The sequence below is a fragment of the Tenebrio molitor genome, chromosome X, assembly GCF_963966145.1.
Source record: "Tenebrio molitor chromosome X, icTenMoli1.1, whole genome shotgun sequence".
NCBI lineage: Eukaryota > Metazoa > Arthropoda > Insecta > Coleoptera > Tenebrionidae > Tenebrio > Tenebrio molitor.
This window is the reverse complement of record NC_091055.1, coordinates 4976668-5000699: the sequence shown is the minus strand read 5'-3', so window position 1 is coordinate 5000699 and position 24032 is coordinate 4976668. Positions and strand designations below refer to the sequence as shown.

Sequence of the window (24032 nt, the reverse complement as noted above, 5' to 3'; positions counted from 1 at the left end):
CAACCCTGTAGTGCTAAATACGTCCAATGAATATTAAATGAGCGCTCAAAAAGTTAATTTGTTTTATTTGTTTTACTCGTAATTATGCAAAAGTGGCCTTTTTAGACGACGTTTAGCCCCACCAGCCGAGACAACGCCTCCGAATTTCATTTTAAAATTGATCAGATCGTTACGCCCAAGTCGTGTGCAAATTTTCCAAAATTTGCACAACCCCAGAAAACAATCCGGTTTTTGTGGTGGCGCCCCACAAAGGCTAGATAAAAGCGATGAATTCGCGATTTTGCAAAACCCTTCCTGAATATGAATCACAACAATGGCTCTGAATGGCGACCGATTAATAATTTATGAACGATGGCTTTATTAATATAATTAAAAATGTGTAAGTGTAATATTTATTTAGAACGTGTGGTAGAAATGGGTTCGTGATACGGATAAATCGTAACAATAAAACGCTTATGTGACTGTCATATATAATTCAAATTGATCGACCGCTGATATAATCTAAATATTTCGATACACGCCTATCGTTCAACATATTCAATAGCCACATTCGCTTTAATTATTGCCAGACATGTATTACTTCATCGTAATTAGATCGTGCCCTGATAATAAATACGATCTTCACTTTTAATCAAAGCATAAAGTCGATATTTCCACTTCCGACCAATCATTTTTACCGTCGAAAATTTTCGTTTCTTTCACTCCCAGAATCCGTTTCATTCCTAAATCTCTCTTAAGACTTGATAAAGGAGAAGATTGAAACACATCGAGTTCGAAGTGTACATAATCCTTTAATTGTATTTACGCTCCGTAGGGCGATTATTTAAATATTAATTTAGGGGATACTTACAGATATTCGAATAAATAATTCAAATTTAATTTCAGAAAACACAGGCGTCATGAGGTGTTTACATTTAATCATTTTGAAAGGTTGTTCTGTGTGCGTTAAACATAAACACTTTAGTATTAAGTTACATTTGATTAAAAAGACCAACACATTAATCGAGGGAAAGGGTGGTACACATCAACACACCCTGTACAGTCTATTTATACGTGATCGAGGCATAAAATATTTACCAAGCACCACGCTCTCTTAAACTTTCATCTATAATAATAATTATTGATCACCGAACACTTCACAATGATTGTTCGAAGGTTTTGCGAAATTACGCCAATATAAATCAAAAACAAAAGAAATATATTTTCGAATAAAAAAAAGTTTTATTTTTAAGTTCTCTATCAAGTATAATACAAGAAGACACTTCGATCGTCAAATAATAATATAATTCTGAAAGAACCACGTAAAATTGCAAAAATAAAACAAGAAGAATTTTTTTTTCAATTTCAATTTCTCAACTTTGATCTTAAATTTTTTTTTTCGGAAGGCACTCGTTTTGTGTAAAATACAGGTAATCCAGAAGGACTGTTTGAGTTGATAATATTTTTATTTTTAAATGGTACAACTGAAGTAACTTCCGGTTGTTGACGGCTTGACACTGACAGCCGCATCATGCAAAAATAATATTTCACATTTCAAATTAAATTAAACATGCTGGTGAATCTATTCGAGAGCCTAAAAGAAGAGTTAATTAATATTTAGAACACTTCGAGGATTTCCTTTAGTTAATTTTTAGATAATTAATTTTGCCGCTGTTAATGTTACCTCAGATATCTGTCAAATAAACCAATAAAATATATACGTTTGCAGTGTTACCAATAGTCTAATTAAAATTTTTCCTAATTGTATTGCAAACTGAAACAGTCCTCTTTTGATCACCTTGTACCGTGAGACCATTTAAATTTATAGGCTATGACTTTTAAATTATATTGGCAACACTGTCGATAACTTGATTTGAATTGTCAAAGTGACGCTTCACAATTCAATACAAAATATGAAATGGCGAGTTAACAGTTGTATCCAAGTCGAGGAAGAACATTTTGAACATTTTCTATGATTGTCAATAAAACTGTATTATTTTCTAGTGCTTCATTTCTTTTAAATTAAAACGATCGAATCATGAGAACCCTAAACGTCAACAGTGTTGCCAAAAAAATTGATTGTTCTACCGAAGTGTGAAGAAAATAGAAAATAATCTTATTAGCAAATCATGTGGCATTTAAAAAAATAGCAAGTTTTAGACAAGGGCTATTTTACAAGATCATAAAAATAAACGAGAAATGAAAATGTTAAAAGGGAAATTGAGCAAAAACTCTAACTAAATTAAAAAATTATATTTTTATGAAATTTGCTTTGAATAAATGCGTTCACAGTTCTGAGTATATCAGATCAAAATTCAATTGGAATTAATAATAATTATTATTAATAGATAAATAATATTCTACTCACGATTACTGTGAGATTTTTTTAATGCAATTAAAATTTTGAATACATAATATAGAAGAGAAATGAAATCTAGATTTCAGCTGTTAATTCAAAAAATAAAATCCTACCTTTTCTTCTTTCAAATTCCAGTTGGGGGCGGCGTCGGTCTTTTCGTCGGTGGTCTCAATATCCACTTCGTCGTCGCTTTCCTCCTCTTTCTGCGGGACCGTCCTCTCGTTGACGGGTTGAACAGGTTTGAAAGCGGACTGATAGGTTTTTTCGATGGGAAAAAATGGGTTTTCGTGGGGGAACAAGATGGAGTTCCTCTTCAGCCATGGAAAGGTAGAGTACGACGAGAACGCCAGCGGCTTGTGGTAGATGAAGTCCATGGCCACCCTCGAGATGGGCAAGGCGATGTCCTGGCAATTGGGTATTCTGGGCGAGGGGACGACGGGTTGCGGCTGGGGATCGGCTTTGGCCTGCTTGGGGGCCCGCACCATGGAGCTGGCCAGGAGGCGCTTCCGCGTGCCGCCGTTGAACATCGCCTTGACGTCCTCCCACGCGTGAGTCACCTCCTCGGGGGGGTTGCCGCTCAGCTTCATGTGCCGCCGCCACGAGTTGAAGTTGGCGGCGTCGGGCTGGACGTACTTGTCGGTGGAGCTGAGCCGGTGCGAGTGGAAGATGAATTTGTTGGGCGAGAAAAACAGACCGCACACCGAACACTTTATGCATTTCGCCCGCGAGGAGTTGTACCGCGAGGGCAGGAAAGAACCCCGGCAGCCCCAAGCGCACTCGTGGTGCACGGCGAAGGCGAAGTCGTCGGGCAGCCGCGGGGGCGCGTTGTCCCCCAGGAAGCTCTTGCAGAGGCGCTCGGCCTCCCGTCGGGTGATCATGCCGCAACGGCGAGACGACACCGGCATGGCCCCCGCTCGCCGGAGGATCTCCAGCTGGACGGGGGTGCATTGCACACACGTTATCCCTAAACCCACAAATTTGTTACCAATCGACCTCTTCCAACACCACTCTAAAACTAGCGTGAACATCGAAGCTGCAAATCATTTTCCCGTCGAACAACTTCGATGCACAACAAGCTGGAAATTGGCAAAGATCTCACTAAAAGTCTTCATTCAAAGCAAGTCAAATCCACTGATGGTTTTGGAAAAAAAATTAAACACACCAACCGGTAAAATATAATATTGGGAGAACAATATTCTACTAATGAAAAAAAAATGTGTAGAGAGTAGAGCACAATTTTTTTCTATAATAATAATTACATCAGCCTCGTGTTGAAAATTTAAAATGCAACCGTACAAAAATATACTGCAATTGAACATAAAATAAATGTGCAGGATGCCAAAAACAAATCAGAAATTTGATTGTTTTTTTTAACTTTTACAAAGCAAATTTTTGAAGACATGTCGCTGCATACACTACTCTACATTTTGCGCTACTTTTGAACCCACCTAGATATGACAAAGCATTTAGAATAAACATAGATCATTTTTTATTGCTAGACATGCTAATTGATCAGGAGAGCGTTAAATACATTTTAAGTAAAAAAAGATAATTTTTGGTTGATATTTTTTAATTTCTAAGTTACAAAGTACAATGGGTATTGTACTTAAAACACATAGGAGCTTTAAAAAATAGCATTTTACCCCCCAAGAATTTAGAAAAATTATTCTTCATTAATTAACTTCCTTGTTCACTCGTTATTTCTTTACTTTTCTAATTTAATTTTATTATTAGGTGATTTTAGATTAAAAGACATCAAAACTCAATTTTCAAAAAAATTAATTGCGAGAAATTGACAATAAATTGAAATTCATAAAATTTAATTTTATCTATTCAGCATAACCACTATATCGGGCGTTCATTTAAATGTTCAATGTTCAAAGTTGGCGTTGGAGAGTCGATTGTGAACGCACCACTCGTCAGTCTGCAGAGTAAAAACACAAACAACACAAAAAGTGAGGTTAGATTTAAACAGCTGATCCGTGATCCATAATCTATGGTGTGTTCACAAACGAGTCTTCAACGCCTACAGACATTTAAATGAACACCCGATAAAATTACACTGAACAATATTGATGACACATTTTTAGAAAATTCATCAAAACACTATAAGATATTTTCACAACAATAAAATTTAAAGATATTATACTAAGAAAATCAACTTGCTGATTCATTTTGAATTTGTTTATTTATTTTTTTTGTAAAATTAAAATTTTCATTTTAAACAATTTAACCGAAACAACATCACAAGGCAATTAAAAAATTAAAGTAGCTATACCAGATGAATCAACTTTCTATACTTCCTGATATTTTTTATTATTTTTTTAAACTCTACGTAAATATAATGAAAAATATTGATATACATCTGTATTTGTGTATTTTCAGAAATTTGAACATTGAGCAGATCAACTTTATAGTTCTCCCAGTAAGTAATTTCAGGTACTTTTTTTTAAATTCAACAATCTAGGTGGCTAGAAAAACATTAAATAGGATATAGTATAAAATATAATGCCACATTTAAAATTTAAATTTGTTAAGTATGTATACATTTTTCATGTAAAATTATTTTTCTTAAAATTATGAAGTTATATTGAATAAAATATTAATTTCCTAATCTATCAATAAATTATGTCAATTTCGAGTTGAATATATTTTTAAATAAATTTAAGTGCAAAGAAAACAACTTGCCTAAAGCTACTCGACGGTTGTGTATTTCATTGTAACTGAACTGCTTCAGCAAAGTATTGGAAATTTGGGCCAAACAGAGTCTTTCCTGGTTCTCTATGACCAAAGAAACAATAGGAATTCCATAAAGAACAATGGTTCCCACCTGAAACTTGTTATATCAGATGTAACCACAAAAGGGACGGCAAAACTTAAAAAAAAATCACTTACTTGGTTCGGTTTAGGATTCATCTCTTTCTTAGCGGAAGATAACCCAGGAGACGGTGGCTGAGGTAACCTCGGTTTTAGAGGGTCCATTTCTATTCACATCATATTTAAAAAATACATAATTTTAATTTAGAACAATACGGTTTAACCATCGTCCCGCCCATTTTCACTCTAACAATGAGATACTTACTTAAAAAGATGTCATAAGTTCGGAAAAGATTCACAGATTTCGCGTAACAACCGGAACTAGAAATTTCCTAGTGTCTCGTGCGGCTTTTAGAAAGGAAATGACTAAATTTGCTACACAGTAAATCACCCTTTTGAAGCTCCGCCTTAAACAGTGGCTTTGGGGTTGCGTTTACACTTCAGGCTCCACTTTTATCCAATGGTAGACTCACGTTTAAATTGACAGACGAGAGCAACCACCAACCCTTAATGATTGACCAATGACAAAGCCAACTAGAATAAAATATTCTTTAAAATATGAAACATAACTACTGTTTTCGCATTAATTTAAGTTTATTGCTTTTATTTTCACCCTCGTCGCCTAAATTCTTAATGACAAGGGAAAACTCGACCGTCGTGTAAGCATGTTAAAAGATATTTCTTACATCATAATATCATACCTACACTACGAGTAGTTTGATAAATTAATTTTATTAATAATATACTTGAGAACCTCCATCTTAAAATATGTTTTACAAAATTGTAAATAAGATCATAAAAAAAGAATAAAAAAATAGAAAAATTATAAATAAGTATTGTCGTTTAGAAAAATATTGACTCGATATGTGATCAATTATTGGTCACAACTGACCGACAGGTGACAACAACATAGGAATTTTTAAAACATTGGTTGATGTTCAATATATTTATAAAATGTGGTTTATAAAAGGACACATCACGAGTAATCCCACTTTAATTGCAGCTATTACATTTTACATTTAATCAAAAAATCATGGACAGGATTTTTAAGAGATAGTTTTATGTTTATTATAGTTACAAACATTTTTTTTATGCTTGGCATATCTATCGACAGCAACAATCTGATGATAAATTAAATTATTGACGCAGTTTGAAGGAAAAAAAGTTATAATAACAATCGTGGAAAACAGAACCAAAGAACTAATACTAAATATGAAATTGTAAAAAATCTTTTGATAAAATTCATATTTTTCATTCATTACATATGCAATGTAGAATAATACACATAAAGAATATTAAACATGAAGAATAATAATTTGTACGAAAGTGACTATCGCTAGTCTCTAGTTAATAAACAATTGTTTATTGTTAAACTGTATACATTGGCAAACAAAAAATAATTTGTTAAAAATCGGAAAGTAACCGTAAACATAAATAAAATGTTTGCATATATAAAAGTGCTAGACAACAGCTGATAAATAAGCTGATATAATTAAGTGTAAATAGACACGTGTGAGTAGAAAATTTTGATCTTGATCAGTGATCACTGACTGACAAGTAAACGTAACTAAGGAAGTAAAATGTTCAGAAAATATTTAGTAGAATCTTGATGTTATTGGAATGGGATAATTTTTGTTACTTAATTGCTTGTTTTTCTTAGTACAATTGATAAATATTTTATGCACTAGTTTAGTATGCGACAATCAGTTTCGTATGCTTGATACTTGGTATGATCAACATACTGTCAAAACGTCTAAAATTATATGAAAAATTAATTATCAGATTTGAGATAACGTGCATCATACTTAGTAAAATGTATTAATTTGTTATTTTATATCCCTACGTTATGTAAATATATCAAAATTAATTCTACACTAATTGGTACATTGAAATTTATTATTCATAAGCCAAATTGAAAACCGTCAATATCTTCTGTAGCCTTACCCAATTTTGTCTTTTTTTTGTTTGCCATTGTCTACAGTCGAACAAAAAATTTAATTAGCTTTAATTGTCGTTTGTTCTCAAAATGAAACAGAAATTATACATATTGTGCCATTACATCCTTTGCATTATTTGAGAGCAAGATCAGGCCATGAAAAGTATATGTTTATGTATATGACGGACGTCCAATGCAAAATCCCCAAGAATAAAGTGTAAAAATAAAAAATAACTAACCTTTTTTTGTACCGGATGTAAAAATCTCTTTTATAAAAAATATTGTAAATGAGTACTATTAAATCTGTGGCTTGATGCTAAAAGGGCCAATGTCAAAATTGTCACATTGAGAAAATTGCAATTAGCATTGGTCTTTTAGCGTTAGCTGATGTGGTTGAGTTCATAGTGACATTGGCTACCATTACATTTATATCTCTGCTATTGTTTGAATTTCACACTGGCCTTTTAGCATGAAAAAGAGCAAGAAATGATTAACTCAAAACAGCAAAATACTGACATTGGCCCTTTTAGCATCAAGCCACAGAAATATAATCGAAGATATTATTTTCTTATTTGCGATATCTTTGCAACAATAACTTACAAACGCATGTTTTGGTTTCCAATATATTTTTCCTTTGAGCTCAGTCCTTATTGGGTAAATATCAGTCACCCAAAAAAATATTTTTTTATTTAATAATGAAAGAATATTGATACTGAAAAAAAAATTCGCATTTTTGTTTCTACCTGCTGTCACTGCTTTAATACATTATTTGGTTATGACTGTGAATTACCCCTACATTGTGAACTAAAACGACTGAAAGAAAAGAAACTATTAAATGCCATTAATGTCAAATATTTGAATGTGAATAGATTGAAGTAATTTACAAATTTTAGAAACAAATGATTATTTTGTTATCTTATATGTCATTCCAAATTAATTTTAAGGTGCGGCTGTTACTATTAATTACAAAATCACAAACATTGGAATATTTATAACAGTCCAGAAAGGGTATAAAAAGGATGAAAATTACACAACAAATATTTTTAGTAGTTTAATTTTGAAACTTTACCTAGAAATGACACATTATTCAAGGTCAGAGATCTGACAATTAGACTTTTTGAGATTTTTTTCTATATTGTTTTAATTTATAAAATAAATTGAAAAAAGTTGACCTTGATAATACCATCCTACAGCATAAGCTGGCACAGAATCAAATTTAACTTAAATTCAATCTGAGTAGTATTAACTATTATTCAATATTTTTTATGACAATTTTTGTAACGAGACTATATCAGTTCGACTTATATGATTACTAATTTGGTGGTGATTTCATAGTGACTTTCGTCAATTTAAAAAATATTTGTCTCCTACAGATATTACTACAGTATTTCACCAAATTAATTTACATCAAAAATTGTGTTTGTTTTCGTATAATATTAAAAGCGGATTAATTTTTTTATTTGAAATTTGAAATGTCTTCTCAAAATATAAATTTTATATTTTGATACATAAGAAGTCTGAGTTGAAACGTTTCATAGTAAAATAAAAATGTAGTATACATTAAACTAAATTACATTTTCTCTTTAAAATCCTACTAAAACAATTATGTAAGTAATTTCTCTCGTCACATTTTGAACCTCATTTAAAAGCGCAATTAAAAATGCTATTCTCAAATACCTAAGTAAAAATTTGTAGACATTTCTAATGTACTAATTATTTTTGTTGTGAATAAATTTATTTCAAGTCTGTTAAATTTGGTGGAGGCGCCGGTACAGTTACGTTAAACCCTCATTGGCCAAAAATAATTGACAATAGTGAGAGCTATTTCCTTCGAAATCTCCCACTGAGTAAAAAAAGGAATAAAGTGATGTAAGAAAATAAAAGCTCGTATCCATCTTGGAAGACGGAAATAAATCCTACTAAATGACGTATGTTACAATAACGATGACAAACGACTAACATAAACATTTCTGCGATAATTCATACCTAGTCTAACTAAACTAGCCGCGTGCCTAACAAGAATATATAAAACTTGTCAACTATAATCACAGATTTTCTACACATATGAACAATTACGAGTATGTTGTGCAAGATTTTCTAATAATTGATTGTATTTTGTGGGTAGCTCTGACTAAAAAAATTGGCTTTACTGGTGTATAGATGAGAGTAAGTGTATTTGCGACGAAATCGTTTCGGAACACGGTCGATGAACATGTTTTCAATCACTGTAAATACTATTACGTAAGCCAGTGTGTATTCATGTGGGATAATGCAGGAGCGGTTCAATTATTGCTATTATTGTGTTACCCCGAGTTGCGGAGAAGATTATCCTGGATTTTAACATGTAGTAGAAGAAATTCCCAAATGTATGTAACGTCTATATAGCAACGCATTCAACCCTTTCAGTCTGTACATAATCAAACCACCAAACGAAAAACACTATATCTCCTTCAAAGGCGATGAATGATGAAAAATAAAACTTAGACTAAGGTGAAACCCTGTTAAACCGCGCCCGGTGCGAATAGCGAAATACCGAAACGGCACTCCTGAGGCCCAAATAATAAAACGTGTTCGGAAAACGAGTTAACGCCGTTCCGATTTTATAACCCCATTAAGACATTCCTCGTTGAAAAAGTGATTCTTATCAAACACAATTCTTAACTAATTTAAGTGAGACGAAAACGTTGCTTTGTGATTTTTAAGGCCGACCGGTTCGAAGGCGATTTGGTGGTGTATATGGCAGAACTTGGTGCAGATTTGAGATATAATTGAATGTTGAATGAATAATGCATGTGTCCTCGACGACCGCAGCCACAGCACGTCCTCTTGGGACGGAGTTAGCACTCTCCTATCTCCCCTATACTGGAATTGACCATGGACCGGAATGGACCGTCAAACTCTGCACGCCCAGCTGAGCGTGTTTGTTAAATGAACACCGACAGCCGACTGTGCTTTATTTCCAATTACCACCACCGTTTATTAACAATTTCATGGCTTTACGACGACTCGACGCTCAAGTCTGGACAGCATAACAACCCCTACAACTGGCTAGTCTTAAAAACTACATAATCATCCTACAACCACCATAACCTGTTGGTCATATTAAACGTCATTTCATCTAATTTCCGCCTAAAAAATACTACACCGCACAACAAACTGTTGTGGGACCACTTGCATGTGTACAATTGTAAATTTATTGGAAACTAGTTTTTTTTTAATACAAACTACTATTCATTAACTTCACTAATTAGTCATAACAACTAACAAATAACGCCATTTAATCTACTTCTAAAAATTATTGTGTCCCGCAAGAGACTGTTCTGGGACCACTTTTAAATATACAGTTAAGAATTAAACAACATTAAACAAACTCTAAAAAGCAATTTTATTGCGCACGTCTTTTGATATTATAATTTTACTAAACTTCCTCTAATAACAACTTTTTGGTTTGGGTTTACACAATTCTTCCTATCTCTTGTGCAAAGTTTGATTTGGGTAAATATGCAAAATTGAATAAAGAGGTTATCTGTGAACAGCCTCGTATTATTTGAGACTTATTCTCCCGGAAATTGATCACTAATTAAAATTCTAGCAGAGACTTTTACAAGTTGTACTTCTTATTTTTGTTTGGTAAGTTTGGTTAGATCTTATTATTTTGTCTTATCACGTTCTGTTTTTTTCTTTATTCTATTTTTCTTTTGCTCTCAAAAATTGTGATTTTCTTGACTGGCTTGAAGGACTAATTATCAAGTCTTCTCATATTGTGCATTACAATTTCTTTTACATATTTATTTGTTTCTTTCACCTGTGTAATAAAGTCATAAAGAGCGTTCAAAAAAATTGTGGCCAAGTGGTTTGGTGCTTGCTTTTGTACCGCGGAACATCACTACAAACGTCAGCGAACAACCAATTGTTTACATTATTTCTTTTGCTAAAAACATTTTTTTTAACGAACCAACGAGACTTCTTCGTTTTCATGTATTGCATGATGCTTTTTATTTTAAAGTAATGATTTAACATATCTACAATAAAATGACAATCAAAGTGAGGTTATGTATCTGAAGGATTTGTGAACTAAAAAGACAATCTACGTTTGGAAACGAGAGAGAAAATCATGGGCTGCTTGACCACACATTTTTTTGAATTCTCATATTTAGTCACATTTATAGATATCTGCTATGAAGTTGTATTTTACTGATCCTACAAATTTGTGATATATGATTTTTTTTTCCATAATTGTGAATATCTTTTCCAAATTATCCCAAAATTGAGGATTTATTTAATTCCAGTATTTTTCCTTATTTCTGGGCCAAACAAGCTTCCATTTTATTAAAAAATTATAACTACACCTATAAACAAAAGAAGCTTTGACAAGTTGGACAAGTGGAAGTTGTAAGAATGTTATAAATTTATTATCAGTATGATTCAGCGTTAAATAATTATAGTCTTTAACAAATAGACGATGTTTAATTGTTCTCAACTGTTAGGCTGAAGGTATCCTTCCATCCCTAGGGATATTTACACAATTTACCCTAAACACACTTACAGATATTTTGTCCATCTTGAATACATGGGTGAAACCAATTTTCCGCTATTTGACGATCTGTTCTCTGAAATAAATTTGTGATAATTAGTCTTACAACATTTAATTCACTAAAGTTCTCTTGTGATTTAATGAACGTCTCTTAACTCTACGGCAACTATTCTGCCCTGGATAATACTTTTCATGCAGAAAACAAGAAAGCACTTACAAGAGTCAAAATATAAAACATGAGGGAACATTTACTATCTATCTCAATTATATGAAGTAATTAGATAATAATTAATCATAAAATTCTATATGATATTTTGAATGTTAATTACAGGTTTAAATATATTTGAGTGATTGACACGGGTGTGGGTACAAGAGTGGATATTCCGAAGGACACAGATACCTCATCAACATTGTCTGGTAGCTAAACATTGTCACAACCCCTTCTCAAAATTTTACTGTGCTGTCCTTATAAATAACATAAAAGTATGTTTAATTTGACAACAGTCATGAGAACAACGTGGCCTCCGCAAGGAACCTTCTTCTAACCAATTTTATTTAACACAAATGACCACATTTTTTTTAAATTTGGTTATGCAGTTATTTGGTGCATTTTTTAATGCAAACAACTATCCGGTTGCCCTTACCATCAAACATATGTGCGTGAAATATCGATTTAATATGGCAAACCTTCACAGTAATTATTTTAAAGTCACAACAATGACTGTAACGAGGGCGTCACAACAGAAGGGGCTTAATCTCATGTTTAGCACATGTTTTATATCAGGTCCGATTGTTTGTCCTCCCTTGGCATTGTTGTGATTGTAAAACGCTTACCCCAATTAATAATTGGAAATCCTCCCCACTTACCTTTGTGGATCTCTCCTCGTCCCGCTTATGCCGTCTTACAAAAAGAAATTAAAGCGATGCGTAATTTGGTTTGAGATTTTTTTCCTTTAGTTTTGGTAGCACATTTAAAGAAATATAAGGGGCTATCAAATCGGTAAGTAGAGACATAAATCGAGCGTAATGCGAGCACGTGGTAGTTAGACAAAGTGGTTATTATCCCTTGTGGCGCGTGGCGGGCCTTGTTACGGCATTCAATTGGGTATTGTAACCGTTTGTCCATAACACAGCTGTTCCAACCTCTTTAGTAACCCGGCGATGACCTGCTCCGTCATTACTCGAATCCAAGGTTTTGTTTTATCACCGATGTCCAAATAACCATCCCATTCTGTTTTCGCACAAATCAGGCTCACGAAAGCTCGCAGTAGTCGCCTTTCGACCACATCCAGGATTAAGGAATAGATTTTTTTCAAAAGATTGTACAACTGGACACGCACATTTTGCAACATGACGGCAGAGATCGCGGTGGGCAATTACACTTGCCCCGTGACAACATAACTATACAATTTGTGTAAACATAAGATTGTGTTGCAAACATAAGTTTGGTTTTGACCGCAGGTGTGGTAATTGGGACGCGCGAAATTTGAAGAAGTCGATTTGTCGGTGGAAATACCGTAGCGACTATGAAAAACGTATGGGTTGGGGGTTGGAGAGGGCGAAGGGATGAACGTGGGCCGTGCAATGCGGGCGGTGGCGGGTGGTTTTTTCAATTATAAACTCTATTTGGCTTAGCACAGATTGTTGTGTAATCAGTTTAGCTCGTTACGGGCCGCGAGCACTCGACAGTGAACCACAGCGAGGAACAATCTAACTAAAGCAAACCTAAACCTTAACTGGAGTAGAATGATTGCATTTTGGAACCGACAACCGCTTCGCTTTATTCTTACATCGTTATTCACAAATATTACTCATCATCCGAATCTTTCTCCGAATGCGTTCCTCGCGAATTATGCCTTACTTAAAATTCCATCTTTATTTAAATTTCTTCATTACACGACCACGTCACTGTTAATTATCCTATATATCGACGGCGAGTCAAAACAAATCTTGATTAATTTTTCGATTTTAACGAGTTAAACGTGTCCGTGAGAATATTAAACGTAAACAAGCTAATTAAATTATCATTTTTATTTTGCTCCAGTATGATTGCTTTATACTGAAAATGTAATCTCTCAGGTGTACCTATTTATTTTTCCCTGGCCGCATATTTAATACTTAATCTTTTTTAAAAAGAGCTTTTACAAAAATGAATAAAGGCATTAGAACTCAACTGCTCATTAAATTTTATAATTTTTATTTACAAGGCGAAGCTTCTCGTCAAACTGCACTTCTGTATTTTTATTCACTCGTTATGAATACGCTTAAAGAACAGCTTTTCAAATGATTCAAAAAGACTTTTAAACTATATTTAATCTTACCAACATAAACAGCTTCGCATGTTAGATTCACAAACCAAAATAAGAAATAATACACCAGTTACATGAATTTTGTGAGCCTATATTTTAATTTTACCAGAAGGGGTGATGTTCAAGTTAAATTTATTTAAAAAAAATATGATTAACATCCTAAAAGTGCCCTTTAATATCCTTAATGTTTTCGGTATGCTCTTTAATTTTTAATTTTTCAACCCCATTTTGCAAATGAAGAAATTAAAAAGAGTTGACTTAAAGGAAGAGAAACTTGAAAGAAAAAAAAGTCCTTGCCATACTCTCGGAATCTAGGTCGACTTTTTTGTATTTTGTAGTCCACGCCAAAGTATAAACTCTCTGAAAAAAATGGTTGCTTAGATGCTTATTTAAGGGAATCATTTCTTGAAAATCGAGATTTATTTCGCTAATATCTACCTCGAAAACTAAAAGACAAAGAGTGATAGAGTCATTAAAAAAATGTTCATTGTTCACATTCTTTGGGAATGTGTAAATTGAAATTAAAAAATAAAATTTTAGAGTTTATTTTTTAAAAACGTCTTTTTTGGTACTCAACATTTTGTTTGTTTTTGTATAAATTATTTTTCACTTTCGAAATAAATATATGACTCGTATTGTTTGTTTGAAAAATAAACGTAAATAAATACGGACTATACAATATAAAAAAAAAAACAGACCTAGGTTTAGAGGATTCAGTAAACTAGCCTCTCTTGTTAATTAATTTTAGTATTGGTTCAAAATGTTAAAATGATTAATCATTCGTAAATAGAAATAGTAAACTATTGTGCTATGTATTTATATTACCGTTAGACTCGATATTACAAGTCAAAAAGTTTATCGATTATTGTCGATATTTGATTCAAAAATGCTTTTGGCATTTTCGTTTTTAAAAGGGTACACATTAAACATTATTATTAAATTTCAAAGTCATCTTGAAAATGTTTTTGTTAAGAAAATATTCACACATTGGTAAATATATTTTATTTTAAATTCACAAAAAAAAATCGTAATCAGTTTATCTGTTATGAGAATCAGCAATTGATTGATATAATTCTCCTTGAATAAGATTTTAGGTGAATATTATGGGTGTTTACTTCAACTTTCTTATGCTCAGTGGGATTTAAACATAATAAAAGTCAGTTAAAATTCCAGATTTCAAGCTACGTTTTGAATACATCACTTCCTACCTCACTGAACAACTCTTGAAAATTCAATACTCATTCATTAACATTTACCTGGTCATTTTAAATAAATGTATTCATTGTTTTGTAATCTATTGCCTTTCAGTATTTGTCAACATAGGTACTTTATCTTCATTTTGTGGGTTGTTTTCGACATTTTTCACCATAAATGTAGGTAGGTACTTTTATTTTTCTCGTCACTTTTATTAACAGATGTTTTTCTTATTGCTCAATATTTCAAATTACAAATTTCGCCATTCGTGTACAGTTAAATACTTTACAAAATAAACCCACGAGGTTTTTTCTCCTCGTTATGATAGCTCCGAGGAATTGCTTTTCATATTTGTCAACGCACGTGTTCGTTCAGGTGTATAAATATGATATTTTTCTTGATCAATAAGTAAGATTTGAAAACTAAACTGAAAAACTTGTTTGTTTGTATCGATCATAAATTGAATAACAAATTAAATGAAATCCGTTACATAAATTTTACCGACGTGGATCCAGTCAAAAAGTTACGCTTAAATACCTATCTTGTAAGAATAAAAGAACTATCGAATCAAACTGTAAAAATTGCAAATCTGTACGTTATAAAAATAGTATTTTTTTACTGTTACAATGTAGAAAATCCTTTTCTTACACTATAAAAATGATGTGTGCAGTGAAACATGTGGATTTAGAATTAGTCTTTCTTTTTTAGCTGGTGGGTTATTTAATAGACAAACTGAACTGGGAAATCAAGTGCTTATCTTTAATAATGAAAAGAAGCGAGGAAGAAAAATGAAATAAGTGGAGGGACGGATAGCAAAATATAATTTCTAACTAAGAGAATACTGAAAATTTAATTCAAGATGTGGCTTTCGATGATGTGCAAATTTTAATTGAAACACTTGTAATAAAAAGCATTCTTTACTCCTTTTCATTGAATAAATATAAATCATTGTTAGGTATGTAAAGGTGATATTGATAAATTAACTCAAGATGATATGTGGGCAATTCAATATTTATATGGAGGACCTGAACGATTAAAATATGAATTAATACCAACAACTGTTAAAATATCAACAAATAACAAGTTATTACCGAACAACCAAATTCAACCAAGACTGATGGGGACCCATTAGACCTTAATTTACCAGACTTACGTTCAATAAATCATCCAGATAATTTATTAATAACTTCAAATCACCATTTCTATATATTTCACAAAAAATGGATTTGGATAATGAATATAAATAACAATCCAAAATTAATATGTATCTGAATATTTACCGTGTGTAAAACAAATCTCTCACATCTATCAAAGACCTTCTGGGGAAGTTGTAATTATAGATAAAAATAAATTATTGTATTATATTTCACAGACTTTCCTAATTTTCAAATAAAGCATTCTGGAGACATTTATGAATTAGGAGTAGGGACCTAGCAATAAAAAAATCCAAACAATTTTTAATTCGTACACAGGACGCTCTTTTATATTTTATGACAATTATTATTATATTGAATTGAATGAATGTACTATGAAACCAAAACAACACGAAATTATTAATGAACTATTTCCTGGCGTTCCATCTGATGTTAATGGTGTCTTTCGATATAGAAATGGAATATTCTACTTTTTAAAAACGAAAGGATGATTTCGTACGAATATGATGAATTTTCAAATATGTATATGGCTCTAACATCGTCCCTGGATTGACTTTATCAGGTTTCATATACTTTTGAAATTTATTAAAAACTTTTTATGCCTATTAATTTCTCAAATCTAACACGTATGAGACATGAGATTGTTTGGTTTTTAAGAACCCAATATCTCTAATTTAAAATGCAACATAGGCAACCAACCAAACTTAGGTGTTCACATTTTAGGGACAAGAACATTATCAAATTGAAATTAGTTTGTTGTTGCTCTTTAAAGTCATTAGAACAGTGCAAATAATGCATAGGTCGTGTTTGGGTCAAACTTAAGTACCACCCACTTACATTTTCTTCGGCCACTGTTTTTTTTGCGGTCCGGCGCAAATTGGACCACGAAATCTTTAATTGTTCTGCCCCGAAACCTTCCCCTAAGCTGCAAGCATCTTTACGTTGTTTCAACGAAGACCCATCCCATGCTTTATTTTCTATTATAGGATTTATAAGGTCGATACCATGGTACAAATATATATTTGTACCATGGGTCGATACTGCAGCGCCCTTCTGTCAGATCCGTAAATTAAAAGAGAGAAATAGGTGTACCAACAGAGTCTCTTTTGTCTTTTCTGTCTTGTCACCTGGTTTAGGTTATATTTGTAGACGGTTGATATATTTTGAGTTAATTTAAAATGCCACAAACTTCTAATCGACAGAATTGCCATAGAAAGCTAATGCAAGGTAAAGGTACAAATGTTGAGGAACAAAGAATTAAACGTCGTAAGGTAATGACATTTTTTCACCAAGATTTAATACTGCTCACTTTAACCATTTCAGTGCTTTGTGGAAAGATTTAAATCTTTGAGAATACAAGCAGTTGATAAATTTAGAGACTTGAGTGAAAGTGATTTAGATTATGGATCTCTACTAGAATTAAAAAAACACATTTTGTCATCATTAAACACGAAGGAGCTTGTAGATGTTCAAGAAATGACAGAACTTTTAGAAGATGTAAAGAATGAACTAGAACTCTATGAAGTAGAGCAGTATGAAAGACAATGTCTTGAGGAAATTGAGTCAGTTGCAGACTCCTTGATGAACAAATGTGCTGTTTGTGATAGTTTAGTGTTGGAAGCTATATGTGACAGTTGTGCACAAGAACACTTCACTTCTCAGTTTTAAAATTACTACTGAATGAAAAACATGTTATGAAAAATATTTTATTAATAATTAAACTATGTGTAAACATATCAGGATCTTCGCATGGTCAGCATTGTATTAATTTCCCAAATCATTCTTCTTAAGTGATCAATTACATCCTTCAACTGTTTATTTTTTAATATAACTTGTTCCATTACTTCTTTACATTCTTCACAAGCCAATCTGTATGCTTCTGAATTTTTCTTCTCATCATGTTTGGGATCATGTTCATCCTTAAATGGTATTAAACTCTCGATGTGTGTATACTCCATTCCCTGAAGTTGGCAGTTTTCGTTGCATTTTTCATATATTAATCTCAATCTTTTAAACAAGACTCTTATAGTACGTAGCTGCTCTTGTACTTTGGCTTTTTTCTCATTACTAGCATTGGAAGACTGAGGAGTTCCATTTGGAGCCTGAGCATGACAAATCACATAAAAATTTTCACAATTTTAAAACAATACCTGAATTGTTTTCAGTGTTTGAAAGACTTCTTGGGTTCTACTAACAATATCTTGAACTGTTTCTTGACCTATTCTACATAATGAAGCTGTATTGAATTCTTTAGACTGTTGTTGCTGTTGCTGTGCTTGTACTGGAGGTGTTGGGGCAACACCTGTTCCAGCTTGTTGCATCACCTGAGGTTGATTAGCTTGCATTGTGTGGTGCTGCAAGTTCCCTGAAAATTCTGAGAATTTAACATTTTGTCAATCATTTCTTGTCTTAACCTTACCTATTGAACCTTGCTGCATTTGTAAGGAATTGGTAGCTTGATGTTGGGTCATCTGGTTTGCCGGGTTCATGTTATATTGTTGATTCAGCTGACCAAGGATCTGATTACTTCCCTGCATTCCTGGATTCATGGAATTATTTAATGTATTTGCCATTTGTGCTATCATTGGATTATTCATTTGATTACTCATTGACGTTTGCATTTGAACTGGCATTTGATTTCCTAACTGATTTTGCATACTGTTGCCAATTTGATTTTGCATTGCTGGATTAAATTGGTTTCTCAAAGCACCTTGTTGAGAATTATTTAAATTTTGCATAAAGTGATGCTGTGGGGCAGACATTTTGTAAACAAAAACTTTTTATGTAAAAATTTGAACTATACAAAGTAAAACAAAGCTCAGTGGGCTACTGAGGCACTCTAATTCATAACCTAAATCCAAATTAATTTCAATTGTATTGCATTGAAAAAAGATCCTATATATAAATGTATATATTTATGTACAGTTGTTCAACAACAAAAGTAAACAGTAATTTAAAAATAACATAACTAAGGACTCGCCGTACTGTATAATAGCCGCAAACAATAATAATATTGCTTCACACCAAAACTCCTACTCGTTAGTTGTGTTTATCACATAAAATCCCATCAAAAATGTTACATGAAAACTGCAACAACATAACCATGTAAGACTTGAAAAACTATTCTAACGTCCTAGTACACTTGACACAATGGTTGAAAAATTTATCGCTCATAGTACAAACTACAATGCTCATTTAGCACTGGATATAAAACATATTCCCTTTATGGACACTTATTTTCCGCAACTATTACTTTCTAAAAACTTGTCGAACCATTTAGAAAATTTAGAAGGAAGAACAACATTCCGAATTCCGACTACAAATCGACCGCAGTTCTAGAGACATGCGTGTTTCAAGAGATGAAAATTCAAAAGTTCAAATTAGGCACTGGAAACAATCACAATTTATTACTCCTGTTCATTATATCGTGTGATTAAGAAAATTTCTGATCGAGTCAGCCTTGAAAATGACATCTCATGTTTCTTCGACTGATATGTGGCATCTAAAGTTACGTGATTTGCGGACATTAATACTGTTAATTTTAATTCTTGTTGAAAATTCTATACAGTCGGACAAAAGTAACGCAACAATTCGATAAATCATAAACTGAGTTTTGAAAAAGGAACAAAAACAGGTCGATTTTTAATTTCAATTTCACGTTTATTGTCGTAACATTTTTTTTATACTTGTGTCTTGTGTTCCTTGTCAAAGTAATGACGTCATCATCTATTTTTTTAAATAACAAGCTATATTTTCGTCATCTTTTAACTGTCAACACGACAGTATAAAAATTGTGACCCCTTACATTTAAAAAAAATGTCGAAAATTAAAAAGATATTTTTATTACATATATGCTTTATTAATGATTAATTTATTAACTAATTTATACCGAAAGGCATTGCAATTAGGTCGGGTGGTTTCCGGGTCGGCTCCGGGTGTATTCCGGGTGGGTTCCGGGTGCTTTTCAGGCGGGCTCCGGATCGGCTCCGGGCGGTTTCCGGGTCGGCTCCGGGTCGGTTCTGGATCGGTTCCGGGTCGGCTCCGGGTGGGCTCCGGGTGTGCTCCGGGTGCGTTCCGGGTCGGATGGGATCCTTTCCGAGTGGGCTCCGGGTCGATTCTGGACTGGCTCCGGATTGGTTCCGGGTGGTTTCCGGGTGGGTTCCGGATCGGCTCCGCGTGGGTACCGGGTCAGCTCCGGGCGGTTTCCGGGTCGGCTCCGGGTCGGTTCTGGATCGGCTCCAGGTGGTTTCCGGGTGTGCTCCGGGTACGTTCCGGGTCGACTCCGGATCCTTTTCGGGTGGGCTCCGGGTCGTCTCCGGGTCGGTTCTGGATTGGATCCGGATTGGTTCCGGGTGGATTCCGGGTCGGTTCCGGATCGGCTCCGAGTATATTCAGAGTTAGCTCCGGGTGCTTTCCAGGTGAGCTCCGGGTTGGTTCCGGGTCGGCTCCGGGTGGGTTCCGGGTCGGCTCCAGGTGGTTTCCGGGTCGACTCCGGGTGGGTTCCCGGTCGGCTCCACGTGGGTTCTGGATGAGCTCCGGGTCGGTTCCGGATCGGCTCTGGGTGCTTTCCGGGTTGGCTCCGGGTCGGCTCCGGATGGGTTCCAGGCCGGCTCCGGGTCCTTTCCAGCTGGGCTTCGGGTCGGCTCCGGGTCGGTTTCGAGTTGGCTTCGCGTCGGCTCTGGGTCGGCTCCGGGTGGGTTCCGGGTCGGCACCGGGTGAGCTCCGGGCCGAGTCGGGTCGGGTCGGTTCAGGGTCGGCTCCGGCTCCGATTCCTGTTTAAAAAAGTTTTCAGATTTATAAAATTAGAATTATAAAGTCAGAAATTATCTGCAACAATTTTTCGTAGATATGTAATTCACTCTGGGGAGACTTTTTACCGAAATAAAACTGATATTTTCTTAAAATTAATAAGAAAATGCACCTAAAACTAGGAATGGTTCAAATATTCAGTCGAGCATAAAATTATTTGCTAAATAAGTATGTATAATAAATGGTGCCTTATCTTATCAATGTGGCCTAATTTCCGAATTCGGTTGTATGAAAAACAACTTGAAGAACTGTATCGGCTATTATTTTCAATAATTCATATTTTTCTTTTTTAACATATTCCCGGCGTTATCTGAAGTGTAATTTATTCAAATTCTCGAGAATATTTATAGATTTCGTTTAATTTTAGATGGTGCGAAATAAATTTTTGCGGTTTGAGGATGAGCTAATGGGACGTCACTTACATTGAAAAAAAATCACATTAGAAATAACTATCTTGTCCCTAGATGGCAGCAGTTGCTAGAAATCAAATAGTTTCTTTGTAAATGAATGACGTCAATGTCATCTGTGACAGCTGTCAGTGCGGAAGTGTTCGTTCTGATTAAACAATAATTATGGGTTTAGTGTTATCGGAGTGGATATTATAATGAATTTAATGGCGCGGTTTCATTGTGGTATCACTGTAACAGTTTACAAACGATAAAGACGAAGAAATGCAAATTAGAGACGATAGTAAAAATAGTCACATGCGCAGTTATTAAAAAAAGAAGTACAATACTGAAGATGCATTAACAAAAGACCTCATACCGTAACATGGAAGTATCGAGAATAGAAATATGCCCAGAAGACCATCCGACCGGCGAAAGATGGGACCCTCTCGGAGCTCCAAACGATCAAGAAGAAGAAAAAAGTGTGGACAGACCCGAATTTGAGTATTGTGATAATCAGTGAGTAACCTAACACGTTTTTTAACAACAAACTAATTTTTAATTCACCGACTAACAGACTAACGTACGAAAAATTAAGAAATTTAGAAGAAGAGCAAGAACTTCTAAATTCATCATTATTTGCCCTAACCACACATTTTGCCCAGGTTTGAGGTTATAGTCACTAACGCGCTTTATGTAACAAAAATAAATTGTAGGTCCAATTTCGTTTACGTCAAGTCGTTAACGCCCCTCTCGAAGATAAAGAGGATTTACTTAAGTCACTGGAAGAATTCGCCTTTCGAGGAATTCCTGACATAAGTCTAGTCAAAGAGCGAATGGATGAAGCTAGTCTAACAGAAGCAGTACGTTTAAGAAGATCTCAACAGAAAGAACTAATAGACCGGTTAAAATCTCAACTGAGAGAACTCGAACAGTACGCTTTTGAAAATGGCGAAGCTGGAGTGCCCCAAGACGTTGTCTTGGAACGCCAAAGAGTCATTCTTAATGAATTAAAAACCAGGATGAACTTAGAAATTGACGAACGAAATTACCACCAGGTTTGCGGAATTTGATCGATAGATGGCGCTGTGAAAGCGCCATCTTTCGGTCGTGTTGTGCGGCGAAAAAATTAAAATCGGTGTTTTAGATGACTTCGGCTGACGTAAAGCAACAAATAAATATCGCATTGGATCAGTTGATAAGCCCCCTTCGCGTCAAAGAGCATTTGGTGGCGCAACTTAAAACGCAAGTTGCAGATTTAGAGCGTTTTATAAACTATCTACAGAGTGATACGAAACACGATAAATGTTCGTGCGGGTGCGCCTATCATTCCTTAAAAAAACCGTTCAAATCTGATACAATAGGTATAATACAGAGAACCGCCACTTTACTACAAATGTTTGCTGTACTTCAACTTGGATGTGGAGCGCATACTTTTAAACGGAACGATCTCAAGAACACAATGAAAATTAATCATTGGGGGTTAGCTTTCATTTATTTTTTAAAAATAATCGATAATAAAGGGTGTTTCAGCGACTTGAGGGCGAAGCTTGAGATGGCGGTTTTTCGTATAAAAGAATTAATCAGTGAAGAACAGAAATTCATACAAACTGACTACAACAGCGATTCTGAATCGGCCGCGGCGTACAACAGTCAGTTAACGACAACTGTCAGGAAATATCTGGCGACGAGCATACGAGATTTGATGCAACATGGGGCAACATCAATTGTAAATAGTTCCAGTATTGTTCCTTTTATTGGATGTTTCCCTCGAAGAAATTCGTCGACAAATACTCACATACACGCGTGGGACATAATCCTGGAATATTACCATTTAAAGAACGGTGAAAAGTTTAATTCGACGCCAGCAAGAAAATTGTCTCAAAGTTTTAATTTAGATATTGCTGGTGCATCACCTACTAGCAATAAGCACAACATGTTGTGTACCGTCGGTAATATCATTTCTACGCATACCCCATATAAGAGGAGTTACGACTCGCATTTTAAAGCTTTCGTTTGTGCGGCTCTAAAGTAATTACATAACATTATCGATTTCACACTTCTCACCCACTCTTTTCCAGTTCTAACAAATTGGTCTCGTGGTTGAGCCTAATATTTCAATGCAATCAAATAATTAAATTGCACTATTATCCTTGGAGTTACGTCGCGAAGACAGGTACACGTCTGTTTATGCAATATTTTTCTTGTCTATCCCTTTTTTGCAGGTTTTCAAGACAGTTTAAAAAGTTTAGATGCCTTGACAGCCTTCAAATTTGACCTTCCAGTTGATCTCGCTGTTCGACAGTTTCAAAATATTAAAGACGTGTTTACTTAACTATATATCGCTAGTCATTTCTTTAATGTTATTGTACATTTTTGTTAATTATTAATTAGGAATCTAGATCTGTTTCGATTTGTTAATTGCCGTGTGTACAACTATAATGAATGTTAAATTTGTGTTTGCCGAATTAAAGAAGTCATTTGCAAACGTGGTTGTTTTTATTTTAAACCAAATGGTATCAACTTCAAAACTCGACATGGAAGTTATCCAGGTC

General features: G+C 34.2%; 4 protein-coding genes and 2 long non-coding RNA genes across 7 annotated transcripts in view; 3 read left to right on the top strand and 3 right to left on the bottom strand.

Annotated features, from left to right (window-relative positions):
- Nucleotides 1-1561: 1561 nt before the first annotated feature.
- Nucleotides 1562-5504, bottom strand: fuss (fussel). Its single transcript, XM_069060799.1, has 5 exons — nt 5421-5504; nt 5234-5322; nt 5027-5168; nt 2452-3302; nt 1562-1573 (listed from the first exon to the last, which is right to left on the bottom strand). Exons 2-5 carry the CDS (start codon nt 5318-5320, stop codon nt 1562-1564), a joined length of 1092 nt encoding a protein of 363 aa, XP_068916900.1. The 5' UTR covers nt 5321-5322; nt 5421-5504.
- Nucleotides 5505-17038: 11534 nt separating this feature from the next.
- On the top strand, nt 17039-18018 carry LOC138139762 (uncharacterized). The gene is made up of 2 exons (XR_011162364.1): nt 17039-17553; nt 17606-18018. It is a non-coding gene; the product is annotated as an uncharacterized lncRNA (long non-coding RNA).
- On the bottom strand, nt 17975-19628 carry LOC138139752 (mediator of RNA polymerase II transcription subunit 30-like). 2 transcript variants are annotated; one of them, XM_069060220.1, is made up of 3 exons: nt 18702-19628; nt 18433-18656; nt 17975-18384 (listed from the first exon to the last, which is right to left on the bottom strand). In XM_069060220.1, the coding sequence occupies exons 1-3, from the start codon at nt 19042-19044 to the stop codon at nt 18019-18021; spliced, it is 933 nt and encodes a 310-aa protein (XP_068916321.1). In that variant the 5' UTR covers nt 19045-19628; the 3' UTR covers nt 17975-18018. The 2 variants fall into 2 exon arrangements, with proteins under 2 accessions (XP_068916321.1, XP_068916322.1); XM_069060221.1 differs by having other exon boundaries at nt 18433-18647; nt 18702-19625.
- A 502-nt stretch (nt 19629-20130) lies between these two features.
- On the bottom strand, nt 20131-21500 carry LOC138139764 (uncharacterized). The gene is made up of 2 exons (XR_011162372.1): nt 21204-21500; nt 20131-21054 (listed from the first exon to the last, which is right to left on the bottom strand). It is a non-coding gene; the product is annotated as an uncharacterized lncRNA (long non-coding RNA).
- A 358-nt stretch (nt 21501-21858) lies between these two features.
- Nucleotides 21859-24032, top strand: part of LOC138139743 (3-hydroxy-3-methylglutaryl-coenzyme A reductase-like) — a 48540-nt gene continuing 46366 nt past the window's right edge. The window contains exon 1 of the mRNA XM_069060201.1: nt 21859-21996. The gene's annotated coding sequence lies outside the window, so the exon portion shown is untranslated. The remainder of the gene's footprint in view (nt 21997-24032) is intronic.
- On the top strand, nt 22819-23965 carry LOC138139759 (RUN domain-containing protein 1-like). Its single transcript, XM_069060228.1, has 4 exons — nt 22819-22959; nt 23001-23508; nt 23559-23653; nt 23703-23965. The coding sequence occupies exons 2-4, from the start codon at nt 23033-23035 to the stop codon at nt 23810-23812; spliced, it is 681 nt and encodes a 226-aa protein (XP_068916329.1). The 5' UTR covers nt 22819-22959; nt 23001-23032; the 3' UTR covers nt 23813-23965.